This window comes from Diaporthe citri (assembly GCF_014595645.1).
Source record: "Diaporthe citri strain NFHF-8-4 chromosome Unknown scaffold_6, whole genome shotgun sequence".
In the NCBI taxonomy this organism is placed as follows: Eukaryota; Fungi; Ascomycota; class Sordariomycetes; order Diaporthales; family Diaporthaceae; genus Diaporthe; species Diaporthe citri.
Genome location: NW_025064851.1, coordinates 245,379 through 260,017, shown reverse-complemented (window position 1 = coordinate 260,017; position 14,639 = coordinate 245,379). Strand labels below are relative to the sequence as shown.

Below are 14,639 nucleotides of genomic sequence, written 5' to 3'. Positions count from 1 at the left end.
ACAGCACAGCACAGCACCAACACAGCACAACTGTCGCCTGGCAATTGCCGGCGATATGGATGCGTGTGAGTTGTTGTTGGTGTGTGCATGTGGCACGCCTGCACGCCTGGGGTCTTCTCGCTCGTCTCGTCCTGGTAGGCAAGGTAGGGTGGTATCCATTTCCACCCCAACGCAGGGCCGGAAGTCGGCCAGGGCAGACGGCAAGAGGGCAGGGAGAAAAGGGTCATCAGCCTTCAGCCCATCCGCCCGCCGGCCCATCATCATGCCCGGCTGATCCTGCTAAATAAGGTGGTCGACGGCTCCTGGTCACGACGAGCGAGCTGCCCCAGAGAGGTCTAATGATTCGCGTACTTGTTTGCGATGTGTATGAGCCGTGCCCTGTCGTCACCGGACGTTGGGCCCAAATGAGGCTTCCCGCCCCCATCAGCCGGTCCGGCGGGCGCAGAAGGGGGCACTTTATTGTCCTATCTAAAAGTCGGGCCGGTCGAGAGCCAACTCGTGCACCTGAGCTTGTCTATGTTGATGTTGATGGGAGATGGGCGACGTCGACCCGTTATGCATCTCAGCACAGCATAGTTGTAGCGCTGACGAGAGTGACGATCACGGCCTAGGGCAAAGCTTATGTCGCTGGGCACTGCTGGCTCCTTGCTGCTGGCTGCTTGCTGACTGACCGGGCGCCACTTCTGGCGAGTAGGGCTCCCAGATTGGGCGAGAGGACCTGGCCAGACAAGACATGTGCATATGCAGTCGGATGTGCACTTGCATCTGCATCTATATATAATCTGTACATAGTCTACCTAGACACAGCCAAAACGGTACTGTCTGTCTGTGTAGTCTATCTGGTTCGGTATTGTCATGACATTGGCACCAAAACACAGGCTGCACAGTAGAATTCTCAACCAGGCAAGGCTGTAGCATGGAGGTTACATGACAGCTCCGTACCACCTCCTTTTCCCCTATGTCCCGAGCCCTGTCGTTCATTGTCGAGTTGAGGGATATTGGGAGACCACAGGTATGGAGTACTGGCTGCATCTCACTCCCTTTTCCTCCCGCTCCTTGTCATTTTGCTGGGTTTGGGGGCGAGCGGGAAGGCCGTGCTGAGCTTGAACACTGCAAACACAAACAAATGGCCGACCACCTCTTAGCAACCTCCCAGCCAATGCCGACGCGTTTGGTGCTAGTGCGTGGGTGGGTTGCTGGCCAGCGGTCCCCCCTGTACCAAAGTATCTACACATCCCGACCCCCCCTTTGCAACCCTGGGACCCCCTTGTCCCCTGTTCTCCCAACGCCAGTGGCCGGCTCACAGGCCCAAAAGGCACCTAGGTACGACGCAGCCTGGCAGTGGGTGATTTGCCCCAGCCTCTAGCATCCAGCATTTACGCACTAGCCCAGGTAGCCCTCACGGTAGGCCTTCTGCTGTCGGTACGTTGTAGGTACTGTCAGGCCCGTTGGGGGCAGGGGGTTGGTGCTTGAACCCACTCATGAACCGACCGTTCTGCTCCTGTGCGGGTCGAGCCTTCCAATCTGTCCCCGCCTGAGCCAGGGCGTGCTTTCCTGTCAGCCTGTCGACTGTACGTAGCCTACCCCGTTCTGCCCGTACCTGCCGTGTCGTGTTCTGTCGTGTCGTGTCTGTGGCCTGTCTATGTCTCTCCTCTCTTGTCCTGTTCGTTCGTTCGTTCGGTTCCTTGCAACTGCACTGCAACCAACCAAACTGCCGCGGTCCCCTTCCCTCCTTTCCCTCTTCCTTCGGACTCTCTCCCTCTCTCCCCACAAGTCACGCCCGATTGACTTCAGCCCAGCAGCAGCCAGCCAGCCCAGCCCAGCCCAGCCCGGCCATTGGAAGCCCAGCCTGCTCAGCCAGCTCATCAGCCAGCTCAGCCAGCTCGACGCCGAGCCCGGCCAAGTTCGAGGCAACCTTCTTCACCTTCTCTGCCTCTTCTTCCTCAGCCAGAACGCAGGAGCAGGGGCCACGGTCAAGGTCAAGGTCAACTCCGAGCACCCGAAGACCTTGAAGGGACGGAAATCCAGCGAGGCAAGGAATAGCGGCAGATAGTCGTCACTTATTAGACCTGTCCGCCTGCACTTGCCCATCGGCGCCACCTAGCCCAAACAGGCGACAATCCATTCTGCAACGCCTCTTTTCTGCCTGCCTTATTATCATTGCTCGCTTGCTTGCTTCCTCGCTCGTCTCTCGACCGACCGACAACCCAGGACCTTCAGGACCCACGATCCGTCTTCGTTGAGGCCATTGCCTTGTCCTCCCTCCTGCCGCACACGACAATCCCTTTCTTTCTCGCCTTCACCAATTCTTCATTCCAGCCTATCGGTCTATGCCAGCATTCTAGAACCTGAGCTTGTACCTCCCCTTTCCCACTTCCAACGGGCAGCCAGCTAGGCGAACACGGGTACTTTGTATCTCTCAAGAGTACGAGCCTGGCCAGACGAGTGACCTACCCGAGGTACCTCTAGCCGTCCGTACATCGGGCAATTCTCCTGGCCACAACCGATCGCCGGCAACGCCAGCTTCGCCTCCTGTCAGGTCCCCTCCCCTACCCCCAAAGCCTGGTCAGGTCGTTCGTTAGGTCCTGCTGGACCCCAAAAAAAGGTGCGTACCGCGCGAACTGTGTGTGACTCGCGTTGCCCCCCCCCCGGTCCAGCCCATCGGCACCAAGCAATCAGCAGGCAGCCCTCTCTTGCTACAGCCTCCCCAGTGCCCAGACTAAAGGTTTCCCCATTTGTTACCACACCATCTATCCATCTCCTGGTTTTGCTCATGCATTGCTCTGCTTTCCCATCTCCACATCCTTCAATTGTCACCTTCCCGTCCCTTTCCCTACCTCCCATGGCAATTGAGACCACGCCTCGCCGTCACTGAAGCCCCGTGCCGTCTTTTGTGTCTTTCGGTCGTCGGAAAATGAGCGGCGTTGCCTTGCTGACCGCCCCTTTTCGCTTCAACTAGGCCCTTCCGTCCCGGGCCCGCTGGTAATTACCCAGCCGAAAATCACCACTCGGTATCGGCCACCCCTTTCGCCTCCATCTCTCGAACCATCCTTCATACCGTCACACGCTCTTCCTCGCGTCCGTAGAGGATTGGTCCTTCCGTCAAGATGGCCTCCTCCTCATCGAACGTCGTCGGTGTGCACTACAGAGTAGGGAAGAAGATTGGCGAGGGCTCCTTTGGTGTCATCTTTGAGGGAACAAACTTGTTGAACAATCAACAAGTTGCCATTAAATTTGTATGTTGCTCATGCGTCGCGATGTACTCGGCGGCTGGCTTGTCGTCCGCCTAGACGGCCAGACACTAACTCTCGCGCGCCCTAGGAACCAAGGAAGAGCGATGCTCCTCAATTGCGAGATGAGTACAGGACGTATAAGATCCTCGTTGGGTGCCGTAAGTCATCTTGGTCTTGATCGCCAGCACGCAGACTCACTAACCCATCCACGCAGCCGGCATTCCGAACGTGTACTACTTCGGTCAAGAGGGTCTTCACAACATTCTAGTCATTGACCTCCTGGGACCGTCATTGGAGGATCTATTCGACCACTGTGGGCGCAGATTCAGCCTGAAGACTGTCATCATGGTGGCAAAGCAAATGGTGAGCCGTTTCCAGCGGGCTGTCCTTGCCTGGCATGTCGCGAGGCTGCGCTCTTGCCATGTGCTGACATCTCACTGTAGCTTTCTCGCGTCCAAACCATCCACGAAAAGAACCTCATCTACCGAGACATCAAACCCGACAACTTCCTGATCGGCAAGATACCTAGCAAAACTGAGAATGTTATCCATGTTGTCGACTTCGGGATGGCTAAGCAGTATCGGGATCCTAAGACGAAGCAACACATTCCCTACCGAGAGCGGAAATCTCTATCTGGCACGGCACGATATATGAGTATCAACACCCATCTTGGACGAGAACAATCGAGACGTGACGACCTCGAGGCCCTCGGTCATGTGTTCATGTACTTCCTTCGAGGAGGGCTTCCGTGGCAAGGTCTGAAAGCTGCGACTAACAAGCAGAAATACGAGAAGATCGGGGAGAAGAAGCAGACCACACCCATCAAGGACCTCTGCGAGGGTTTCCCCGCCCAGTTCGAGACGTACTTGTTCTACGTTCGGAACTTGGGCTTCGAGGACGCACCTGACTACGACTACCTGCGCGGCCTCTTCACCGAAGCTGCAAGAGAAAACAAGATCGACGAGTCGGACAACAAGTTCGATTGGGATGAACTCCTGCAAAGGGCCCAAACAAAGAAGGGCGAGTGGAACCGACCCGGCGCGCTGCACAACCCTGACCATAGACCAGGTCCCTCCAATATGGCCCTCCACGACAACTCGCGGGGCGGCAACACGACGCCTCACCTGTCCGACCCTCGGGCACGCCTGACAATGGACCGTTTAAATGCCGCGCAACCCCCTCCTCCCTCGCCGATCAAGCAGAGTCCAAAGGGAGACCGGCGAAACGCCCCAGACCGCTTGATGATGCAGAACCGAGCCGGAGCCGGGGGTCTCCGCGACATGGCAACCCCGACAGGTTCTACGCAGGCCCAATTCCAGGCCAGTACCCAGAACCTGCCGAAACCAATGAACTCGACGCAGGCGATGAACCAGCCCACGCCGACAACTACTGGAAGGCAGCCTGAGCCCCAGCAGCCGACCGGCTTCCAGAAATTCATGAAGGCCATCTGCTGTGGCTAGGCGCCTGGTTCTGACTGTTGTTCTTTTGGTCCGTCTCAGTCTGGAGCTCTACGATAATTGTAATCTGGATCGCCTAATCCTGGGCGCAGACGGTAATGGGCGCGCCCTCGCCTTTCTGGTTGCGGGGAATGGGTTCCGCAGGATGTTTAGACGGCCTTCGAAGGGGGGATTCATCTTCGATACGTCCCGGATTTTCTCGGTTATAGAGGCATACTCATGACTTTACGCTCGCTCATATCCCGGTTTTTCTCATATACGCATTTGAGACCTTGTGGTCCCTCCTAATCAATTTCCCACCTTACGAACGTGTATTCACCGAACCCCCCGTTCAACCGACCGGCGTGACCGCCCGATCGAGCGCAGCTTCGAGGCCTGCCCATCACAGTTCCGACGCGGCCTACAGGGGCACAATCCATGAGCGGACCCAGACACGAGCACAACCCGAGGCGAGCTTGGCCAGCGGCTTGATGGTCCCACCGCTCAAGCCCATTCTCCTCCGGCCGGCATTGATAACTCCATTCCGACGCACTGTTTCTGTCATCACACGACATACACATGGTGTGTGAATACGGCGTCGACAGTGGTTCTCATGAAACCAAAAGGTCTCTACACATTGGGCTGTGAAGAGGCCTTGCTCACCTGTCTCCAGCTTTGCCATTGTATATCATACTTGGACAGCTTTTACGACACTACGAGGAGCGAAGATTGTTGCAGCGACGGAGAGCTAGAGTGTAGAGGGAGTTCAGCCTCGGCGCAGGAGACATTCGATTGCGAGAGCGATTCGGCAGCCCCATCTTGTCTGTCGGTGATGAGGCTGAACTTTGAGGTCTTTCTATTTCATTGCTGGCGGAGTCTGGACTAGCATAAGGAGTTGTTCCTTTAATACTGTTTTCTCTTCTCAATTTATTTCATCGATGCAGCAGTACGGGAGAGCAAAAGACGGAGGTGGGCACATGAAGGAGGGAGCAGAGTGAGCGGAGAAGGCGGCGGGTTGTAGATGGGCAAAACAATAGGAATCTAAGGAAAGCATCGAAAATAACGATCGTGGTTCCCATGCGTGCCGGAAGCCAGATGTCGACCAGCATGAGAATTGCAGCTCGCCGCGGTGAATTTGCCTCAGAAGACAGACTTCGACGGGCTGGCTGCGTCCGGCCGGCCGTGATGCAGCCGGACATGGTTGTGTCTGAGGCAGCCAAATGCCCCCGGAGGGCGACTTCTGAGCTCCCATCAAGGCTTGATTGCCACCAACTGCTCCGGTTGGCTCATAAATGACTCTTGCCAAGCTTGGCTGGGAATTTTCAAACCGGCAATGGCCATTAGTCGCTCGTCCCAGATGATGGAAGAAAGGAAAATCCGCTTCTCGAAACGGTAGCTTGAATGTCAACCGTAAAGCCCGAGCACCCGACTCCCAACATACAGCGGTCCGGTCGCTGAGGCCAAGTACCTGGGTACCTGGACTGGTCCCGCAGCTCTCTCTATCAGGGGGATGGGGCAAGGGGTGCCAGCGAGCTATGACCGGGGGCCGTCTTGATTGAGCTTCCCGACTTTCAAACATCTGGACTCTGCTGCTTCATGTCTGCCGCGCGGGGCCTCCACCGAACCCTCGACCACGACGATAGCCAGCCATGGCGACTGCGATACCCTCCATAGCCTGCCTAGGCGTCATAGGCCGAAATGTAAGTTCTACAAAGGAAAACCCCCCGCGCCAAACGCCTTGGAATCGAGGAGGCATCAAATCTGACCCGAGTAATTCCCACCACAGAACAACCCCCTCCACATCTCCATCTTCCCCTCCCACGACCCGGCCACGAATACGCTCAAGCCGATCCGCACGCCGCTGCAGTTCTCGCTCCTCCTGTCCTCGACGCTCGACATCTTCGACCTGCGCGCCAAGCACTCGGCCGTCGGAGGGGGCGGCGCAACCTCGGGCGGCGGTGGCGGGGCTGGCTCGCTGTCGGGGGACTATGGCCTGCTCCACGCCGTGGACGAGAGGCTCGCCGCGTACGGGTACGAGACCAACACGGGGGTCAAGTTCGTCGTGGTGGTGGACATGCGGGGGCGGCGCATCGACAGCGCCGCCCTGCCGTCCTCTGCCTCGTCGACGTCGGGCGCCGCAGGCGCAGGCGGCAACACCTCCACCTCCTCGGAAGACGCCAAGGGGTCCGGTGGTGGTGACGGCGGCGGCGGCGGCGGGATCAGCGCGGCCGCGAGGAGGGGCGCGGCGGCGGTGGTGGGCCTGCGCGAGGGCGACATGAAGCCCGTGTTCCGCGCCATGCAGACGGCGTACGTGCGGCTGCTGCAGAACCCCTTCTACGAGCCCGACGAGCACGCGCCGCTCACGGGCCACGGGGGCAAGAGGATCGTGTCGAGGCGGTTCGGGGCGGACATGCGGCGCATCGGGGAGGGGTGGACCGTTGGGGTCACGAGTCTGTGAAGGGGGAGGGGGGGGGGCAAGGAAAGAGAGAAAGAGAGAGAGCATTAGAAGAAGATGCTGCTTGTTTTTTGGTGCATGGACCCTGCTGTGTTGCCTTCCATCTGATTTCGCCGGCGTCGGTGGAGTATTCGAGATACAAACTGCTCGGGGAGCTGAGTCCCTTGAGATCATGGGGAGCATCTATCTGGCTTGGGAGAGGGTTGCGGAAGCATCGTCATGGCGTTCTAGGGGTCATTAGAGGGAAATGGAATACCATCCTGCTACCATTCTAACATCTGGCTTATATGGCTCGGGACATCCGTGGGCTTTCGTTGCCCTACGCCCAGCCTTCAGATCTGGGTTTCCTCCTCCACCGCAACCCACGGAGTATGGCTCCTTCTTGTCCGGTATTTAAACTATCCGTATCTTCCTGTTGCGTGAGATTCATGCCGCCATCGCATAACTCTGTCTGGAGCCTGTGGGCAGAGTACCGCGAAACCTTTCACAGACCCTCTTCATAGCCGTATCAGCTGCAGTTACTGCATACATATCCGCTGGGCTTTTACATGGTATGTGATGTTGCTACAATTTGAGGTAGGCCAAATACGCCGATTCCATTCCTGGGAGCGCTCAGAGTTTAATAGGGGCTTTCCAAGTGTGAAGAAGCATCAGCGTGCCCATGGATGCGGATGATCTGCATTTACCCAGGCTTTCAGCCTCACCTCTCAATGCCCATGCTTGGTCTTCCCCCCTTCTCCTCTCAACCCCCACTCCCTCCCTCCCCCCCCCCCAAAAAAAAAGCTCGCCGTGTCTCAACAGCAAGGCGTTTTGCCCAAAATGCTGCTCGAAGGTGGTGGGGCCGATGGGACATGCTTATCAGCAGGACGCTGCGGTGCTAGGCCGCGGCCCACAACCCTTGTACAGTCAAGCGAGGCGAATGATGGCTGGCTGAGTTCAGCACTTCCCCGAGCTGCAACATGTGGAGGGAATCGAAGTCGATCTTTCCAATGGGCAAATTTGTGTGCAGGGAAGGCTTTCTGCAAGAAAGTATCGATTTCTCAAATGGCTTACTATCTGCCCAGCTTGTCTGCCTTGCGCCCGGGCAATTTGCTTTAACAGGCAGGATACCATCCAGTCTCCCCTTAGGCATTTTTATTCACCTTGTTTAAGGAGCTGGAAAGCAAGCACGACTTGATTGCTTCCAAAAACTCGTACACCAATATCTAGTTTCCGCGAACATAATCTTTTCATAAACTTATTCCATTCACCGCATAAACAACATGGCTTCATTGGATCATTACTTGGCGTCAAGACAGTGCCTTTGGGATAAAAACTCTTCTTCAGGCAACGACTTCGTCTCAGTATCCGAGATCTTGCAATCGAGGTGCCCAGAATCTGATCATCATACTTTACACCGAATGCTGAGGAATGATGAGCTTCCAGCATGGCTCGAGGACACCAACAATTCCCATTCCATCGACGGAAGTTCCAACGGGAAGAGACGCGTGCTTCGAGTAGTCTGGATTCCACATGACAGGCGGTCTAGGGTTAACGATGTCGAAGACGGCGTGCTTGAGCGACTTACTCAGAGATTCAACCACGAACTCGCGCAGTCGAGATTTCGGGCTACATTCGCGGGTGCTGGCTCGGTGGTAGAGGCTTTTGGTGGGACGCGGACGTTTTACTTTTGCAATCATCCACACCTCGGTGTAACATGGTCACAGGACTCGGTATCGGGGCTCACAAGTGTCATTTGCGTTGCCCAACAACGCAAAATCGACATTTTCCAGGACCTTGTATCTTGCCGATTCATCCAGGTTCTGGCTGCTATCGCACACATCCCGGCCTTGTTGTGTGCCATACTATTATGCAGAGAAGTCGACGGTCTTATGAATAATATCAAGCAGCAAGTACGCCAAACGGAAGTGCGTACTGGACATCATGGTTTTACAACTCGTGTTGAGCGGCCAGCCACCGCTGAGCTTCTCTCCCTCTCAGCCGAAATGAGTGGCTGCTTGTCCAACCTTGCCGTCATCACCAGGAGGCTTGGTATTGTGCACGAACTGGAAAGGTTCACTCTTGAGGAGTTTAGAAAGCTGCGCAAGGGGGCGAGCCCAGGCGAAGAGAGCACCGTCGCAGAGCAATTCGTGACCAATGTCAAGACGATACGGCAACATTCAATCATGCAGAAACTTGACACCGAGTTCTTTACATGCCGTGCTCAAATCCAACAAAATGCAGTAAGTATCAATTACCATTACTATGCTATAGTGACATATTATTAAGTTATATAGGTCGTACATCTTATTGCTTCAATTGACGCTTTAGCTAGCCAAGAGATTGGGAAAGACGCACGCTACGTGGCTATTCTTGCGAAGAAGGACTCGGCAAGTATGAAGGCTCTCGCCCTTATAGCCACGTTCTTCATACCACCATCATTCGTGTCCTCACTCTTGAGCATTCCCTTATTTGATTGGGAGCCCTCGGATGACTCAAATGATTTCAAGGCCGCAATGTCCTGGGGGGAGAGGTTTCTTCTATATCTCAGCATCACTGGACCTTTGATGATAGTGACATTCTTTATTTGGGGGTTGCTTGTACATGGGAAAAGGCTCATACACAAGGAAAGACAACCCTCAGAAAATATTGGACAACATCCTAGCTCACATGGATCCGAAGTTTTGTCTCTGCTTGCAAAACGGATAGTGGACTCGCCCTCGTCAGTGAGTGGGGATTCAGGTATATCTGTTGGCGGTTATTAGAGGAAAATGTTAAGTAACGCCTTACGCACGTGTAACTGGGAAGTATATGCAGAATAAGATGTGTATGCATTTCTCAACAGGAGGCTATTTAGTGTTTTCTATGGCTCGCTCAGTACTTTGCTCTTTCAGCACCTTTGAACGGTTCCTCCGGCGTATCTTATTCAAAAACTTATCCCTCTCGTGTTTTGTCTCTCGCTTCCATCTGTCTCGTTCTCTTCCGGTGATGAAAGCTATCCCAATCGGCCCAGTCCCCAAAATCACTACTCGTTCACTCACATACAGAATCCCATGCTCTGAAGCGGTTGGATAATAGTATAACGGAAGATAATTGATCTTCCTACCCAGCTCTAGAAGTTTTGCACCCGCTAGGCCGCTGCATAGAGACGCAAAAATATCGAGACAAGTCAGAACTCGCAGTCGATTCAAGATCCATTGCTTCGGAGACAAGATGCGGCCTTCGCTAGATGAATATCTTTCCCAGCTCCGCATGAGATGCGTCTGGAGGATGGATATGGAGTCTCGTGGCAGTGCCCAAAGTGCGTCGCTTATGGACATGTCGTGTATTCTCGTCGAGTTCTCACCTTCGGGATCGGGGTCTTCGTCGCAAAGGACCTTCCATGCATCTGACGGCGCCGGACAGGCTCTCTCCCTGAATTGCTCGGCATACTCGATCGTATCGCAATCGTCCCTCTTTTTATGATAGAAGTTCCAGAACAGACTCCGGTCTTGGGGCCGAAGAAGCGCCATTGGGGTGTCAATTTCGGGCCCGAAACTGAGTAGGTACCTTGGCCAAGGCCACTGTTTCTTCATCCTGGCCCTCTCGCCGTCGTAAAAGTCTCGGGGAATCCTGTGAAAGAGATTTGAAATGGTATCTTCAAGTGGGAGCAAAAGATTCCGTGAGAACTGCTGGCAGTTGTTGTTGTTCAGGTCCCATCGTAAAGGGTTCTCGGGTTTTGAGATCGCATCGGCAAAGGACCTCAAGTAAATGTCGACTTCATTCCCGAACAGGCCTCTCAATCCTTCAACAACTGGGTGCGAATGGCGGAAGAGCCTTTTTCGATTTGCAGAAACGCCCTTTCCTGGCAGGTAAGAAAACGATTCTGCTTTGTTTATGAAGCACTCTACTACCTCGTCCTCCTCCTTACGAAAAGCATCGATATGACCAGTGAATGCTCCGCCATAGACCTTCTTGACACTGCCGAGAAAACCTTTGTCCCTGCTTCCTCTCGGCTTCGTACAAAACATTCGCAGACCTGACGCCTTGTCGTCAAATATGCGCATTTCGACGTCTTTCATTTGATCGTCTTCCGGATCAAATAGTAGCTTTGTTTGGGGCTTCATGCATAAACTCGGTAGTGGCCGTCTTGATATCAATGCACCGGAAGAAGTGCTGGATGACTTCAGTTTGTGTTGAGAGTAATTCAGACATTTTGAACTCACTTTGCAACACCATTCTCTATCATCAAAGGACCGAACATCATTCCGAAATGTATTGGGCCGGCATTGGCGTATCGGGCTGGGTCGAGGAGGCTATTGACCGCTCTTCTGAGAGCCGGCTTGGCCACACCGTGGTTTCGCAGTTCTCGATCCCTCAACTTGGACTCGAAGGCTAGACCGGCTTCGGTGAGTCAGCAATTGAGAGCAAGCCCGAGATCTGGCAGAGTTACCTTTGTCTTTTGATTTGGTGGCATAGCTTTTACGCATATGGTCGCGCTCACATTCTCCTTCACCTCCTGGGCCCTCGATGCAGTTGGGACACAATCGAAATGGTACACGACGTAAGAGAGTTCGGAACTGCTCAGGTAACTCTGCCGGTTGCAGTTCAACCCCTTGTTGGTCTGCTATGAAGGGAATTCCTGGCTCGCTGTTGCATGTGAGTTTCGAGGTTGGTAGAACTTTATCGCGGAGAAGCCCTTGATTAATCTCCAGAATAATAGTTGAAAAGAGAGGATGAATATTACCTCATGACACAACCTTTCTCGCATTCGTACCAAAAGTAGCCACGCAAAGAATTCAAGCAGCGGCTGCATTTCATCTCTCTATAAATCGGCCCATGCGAATTGTCGTCAAGTGTAATAACTTCGCCTATGTTTTTCTTTGGTTAGTATGTTCTATGTCTGAATCGTTCTCGGGAAGACTACCATGTGGGTAATGATTATGGCGCCCAATGACTCGATTAACGTTGCCCATGCTTACGTGGACATGGTCAATATCGAGTAGTCCTATATTTCAACGCGGATCAGCGCCAGCGGTAAGTCGGAGAAAGAGTACTTTCGCTGACCTAGGGCAGTAAGGAGAGAGCGTGCACGTCGGTAAGATATAACTTGAGGCGTAAACCGAGATCTGGCGAAGCTGATTGCTTCCTGGTAGATGGAGGCAGAATTCAATGGAGGGGCGCTGCATGAGGTGGGCACTGAAGGTTCTCGGTCAGTGAGTAATTAAACCGTGGAGCTGTAATCTTACGCCATATTTTGCAGAATTGTTCAAAGTGCTCTCCCTCCAAAGACACTTCTTCAGACTCATAACAACTTGCCTCAGGCTGATGACGATTGATCTCTTGGTGTGCAAGGATAAGATGGGCAACCTCCCGAGCGACGCAGTTCCAGTACATAGAACGCAGAGATTGCAAAAGACCATCAGCACTCACGGGCCTCTGATCCATCTTGGCTACAATTGTGGCCTTCTTCTACGTGTGCAACATCATCGTATGAAGTTTGTGCTTAGGTAGGTGTTTGGTAAAATCCCTCGGTCAGCTGAACGTGGGACGACATACGGGTGTTATATGTTACACGGACTGACGCCGCATGACGTACCACCAATTTCCATGGTTTTCTGCCAGTTACCACATTGACTGAATGCAGCCCCGCTCTGCCCAGAATTTGTTCCTGCCTCGTTCATGACTTCCTGCTCGAATAACGGAAAATGCCGCGAGACCGACCATCCTGGAACAGGCTCGTTGGGAAAACTATCAATAAGCTTTCAGACAAGGATGGCCTTCCCACAAGAGGAAGTATCGAAGCTTCCGCCTCTGTTTTGCAAATATCAAATGCAGGGGAGTCTACTCAGTCTACATCAAATTCGCTCGGAACTTCAAGAGCAGTTATCCACGCCAGGAAGAGCCTCCAACAGGCTTTACTACATATTGAAGATGATGGAGACATAAACGGCAGTAAATAAATAAATTCACACAATGAAACTACGTACGATTTACTCACTGACACCAAGCCGTAGCTCCTAACGCGGACATGCTGGATTACATTGCCAGAATCGAGCAATACTCCAACCACAAACTCCCTAAAGATCTTAGTCGTTGCCCGTTGTAGGTCAAGACTACTTCGAGGAAATACAAGTATCTGACGTGATGAGTAGATCCGATACGGACTGGCAGAAAGTGCGCCTTGCTGCTTGTGCTGCGAAGAGAGTCCACAAGATGATTGAAACTTCTGAAGATGCCTTTCTTTTCCCCGGCTCGGCCTTTGGTCTCAGCAAAGCATTTTGTATCGTTGAGGAAGTCCATGACGGAGGTCGTTGTCTTGTCATTGCCATTCGCGGCAGTCGGACGACAATCCGTGACTGGACGACGAACCTCAACTCGGAACCGGCTGCACTTACGGAGATCGATGGCGGGATCCGATGCCATCAAGGATTTCTTGCTCTTTCCCGAAATATGCACGGCTATATCGACAAAGCTATCAAGAAACACACATTCGAACAAAACCCCATTGAAGAACATGTACCACTTCTGGGTCAGCCAACGAACATCATCTTCACAGGCCACTCTTCGGGTGCGGCTTTGGCACAGCTGATGTTCAGTACCATGTTTCGATCATGGGCTATCGGCTTAGGTGAGTAATTACATCTTTGAACCCCCTTTTCCATATCCAAGGCTTATAATGCCGGCATGTACAGATAAGACAATTGGCCAAGTGGACTGCATAACGTTTGGCGGTCCTCCCATAACATCACAGCCGCTCCCAATTCCCTCTGACGCTTCCTGCCTATTCTTGAATCTTGTGAATGAGGGCGATCCCGTTTCGTTGGCGCAACCGGCTTACATGGAAAGTCTTCTGGAAGCTTATACGACGAGTTCGACACCCACACAATCTGAATGGACGCTTCCAAGAGGCCTGCCTTATCGTTCTAGCGGCTGTCAAATACTCTTGAGGGATGTGGCTGAAGATGACACTGATGAGGAAGAGCCGTCCGCATTCTTGGTCGAGGATATGGACAGTAGATCAGTCATCTTTGGGAATCCTTTACGGCATAGCATGACACTGTATCTCAAGCGAGTTGAGACCATCTGCAGCCGGCTTGCTGAAGACAGCCACTTACAGTCCTAGGTGCTTAGGAGGACGGGACGTTAAGTATGACTTGTGATATACCCCGTACATAGACGCCGGCTATCCGCTCAGTGAGCCCCGACAAAATTGAATCAGGTTGAACTGTCAAGTTCGGAAAAACTTCCGATCTGCTGAATTGTCGATATCTGATCATATGTTTTGTGGCATTAAACCATATCCGTTCAGAGAATCCCCCATTGATCACACTGACAACGTACAATATAATCGTATTGGGGCGGATATATTAATTGCTTGCCATACGCGCCATCCTGGCCATACCCACCACAAAACTCCATGAAATCGCTGTTCAAAAAAAGGCCTCCCAATATCCCCGCTGAGCCATCATACATACATAAAACCAGGTTCTCTTCTCCCCATGAAGCGGACAACAACAGACTACACACACACGCAGTAGCGAGTACGCCAGAGGC

At 53.3% G+C, this 14,639-nt stretch overlaps 2 protein-coding genes across 2 annotated transcripts; both read left to right on the top strand.

Annotated features, from left to right (window-relative positions):
- Positions 1-3,107: 3,107 nt before the first annotated feature.
- Positions 3,108-4,693, top strand: INS49_012103 (uncharacterized protein; the record flags this gene model as incomplete). The annotated part of the gene is made up of 4 exons (XM_043172808.1): positions 3,108-3,236; positions 3,322-3,391; positions 3,448-3,596; positions 3,677-4,693. 4 exons carry the CDS (start codon positions 3,108-3,110, stop codon positions 4,691-4,693), a joined length of 1,365 nt encoding a protein of 454 aa, XP_043022105.1.
- A 1,625-nt stretch (positions 4,694-6,318) lies between these two features.
- On the top strand, positions 6,319-7,127 carry INS49_012102 (uncharacterized protein; the record flags this gene model as incomplete). The annotated part of the gene is made up of 2 exons (XM_043172807.1): positions 6,319-6,369; positions 6,456-7,127. The coding sequence occupies 2 exons, from the start codon at positions 6,319-6,321 to the stop codon at positions 7,125-7,127; spliced, it is 723 nt and encodes a 240-aa protein (XP_043022104.1).
- Between the last annotated feature and the right edge of the window lie 7,512 nt (positions 7,128-14,639).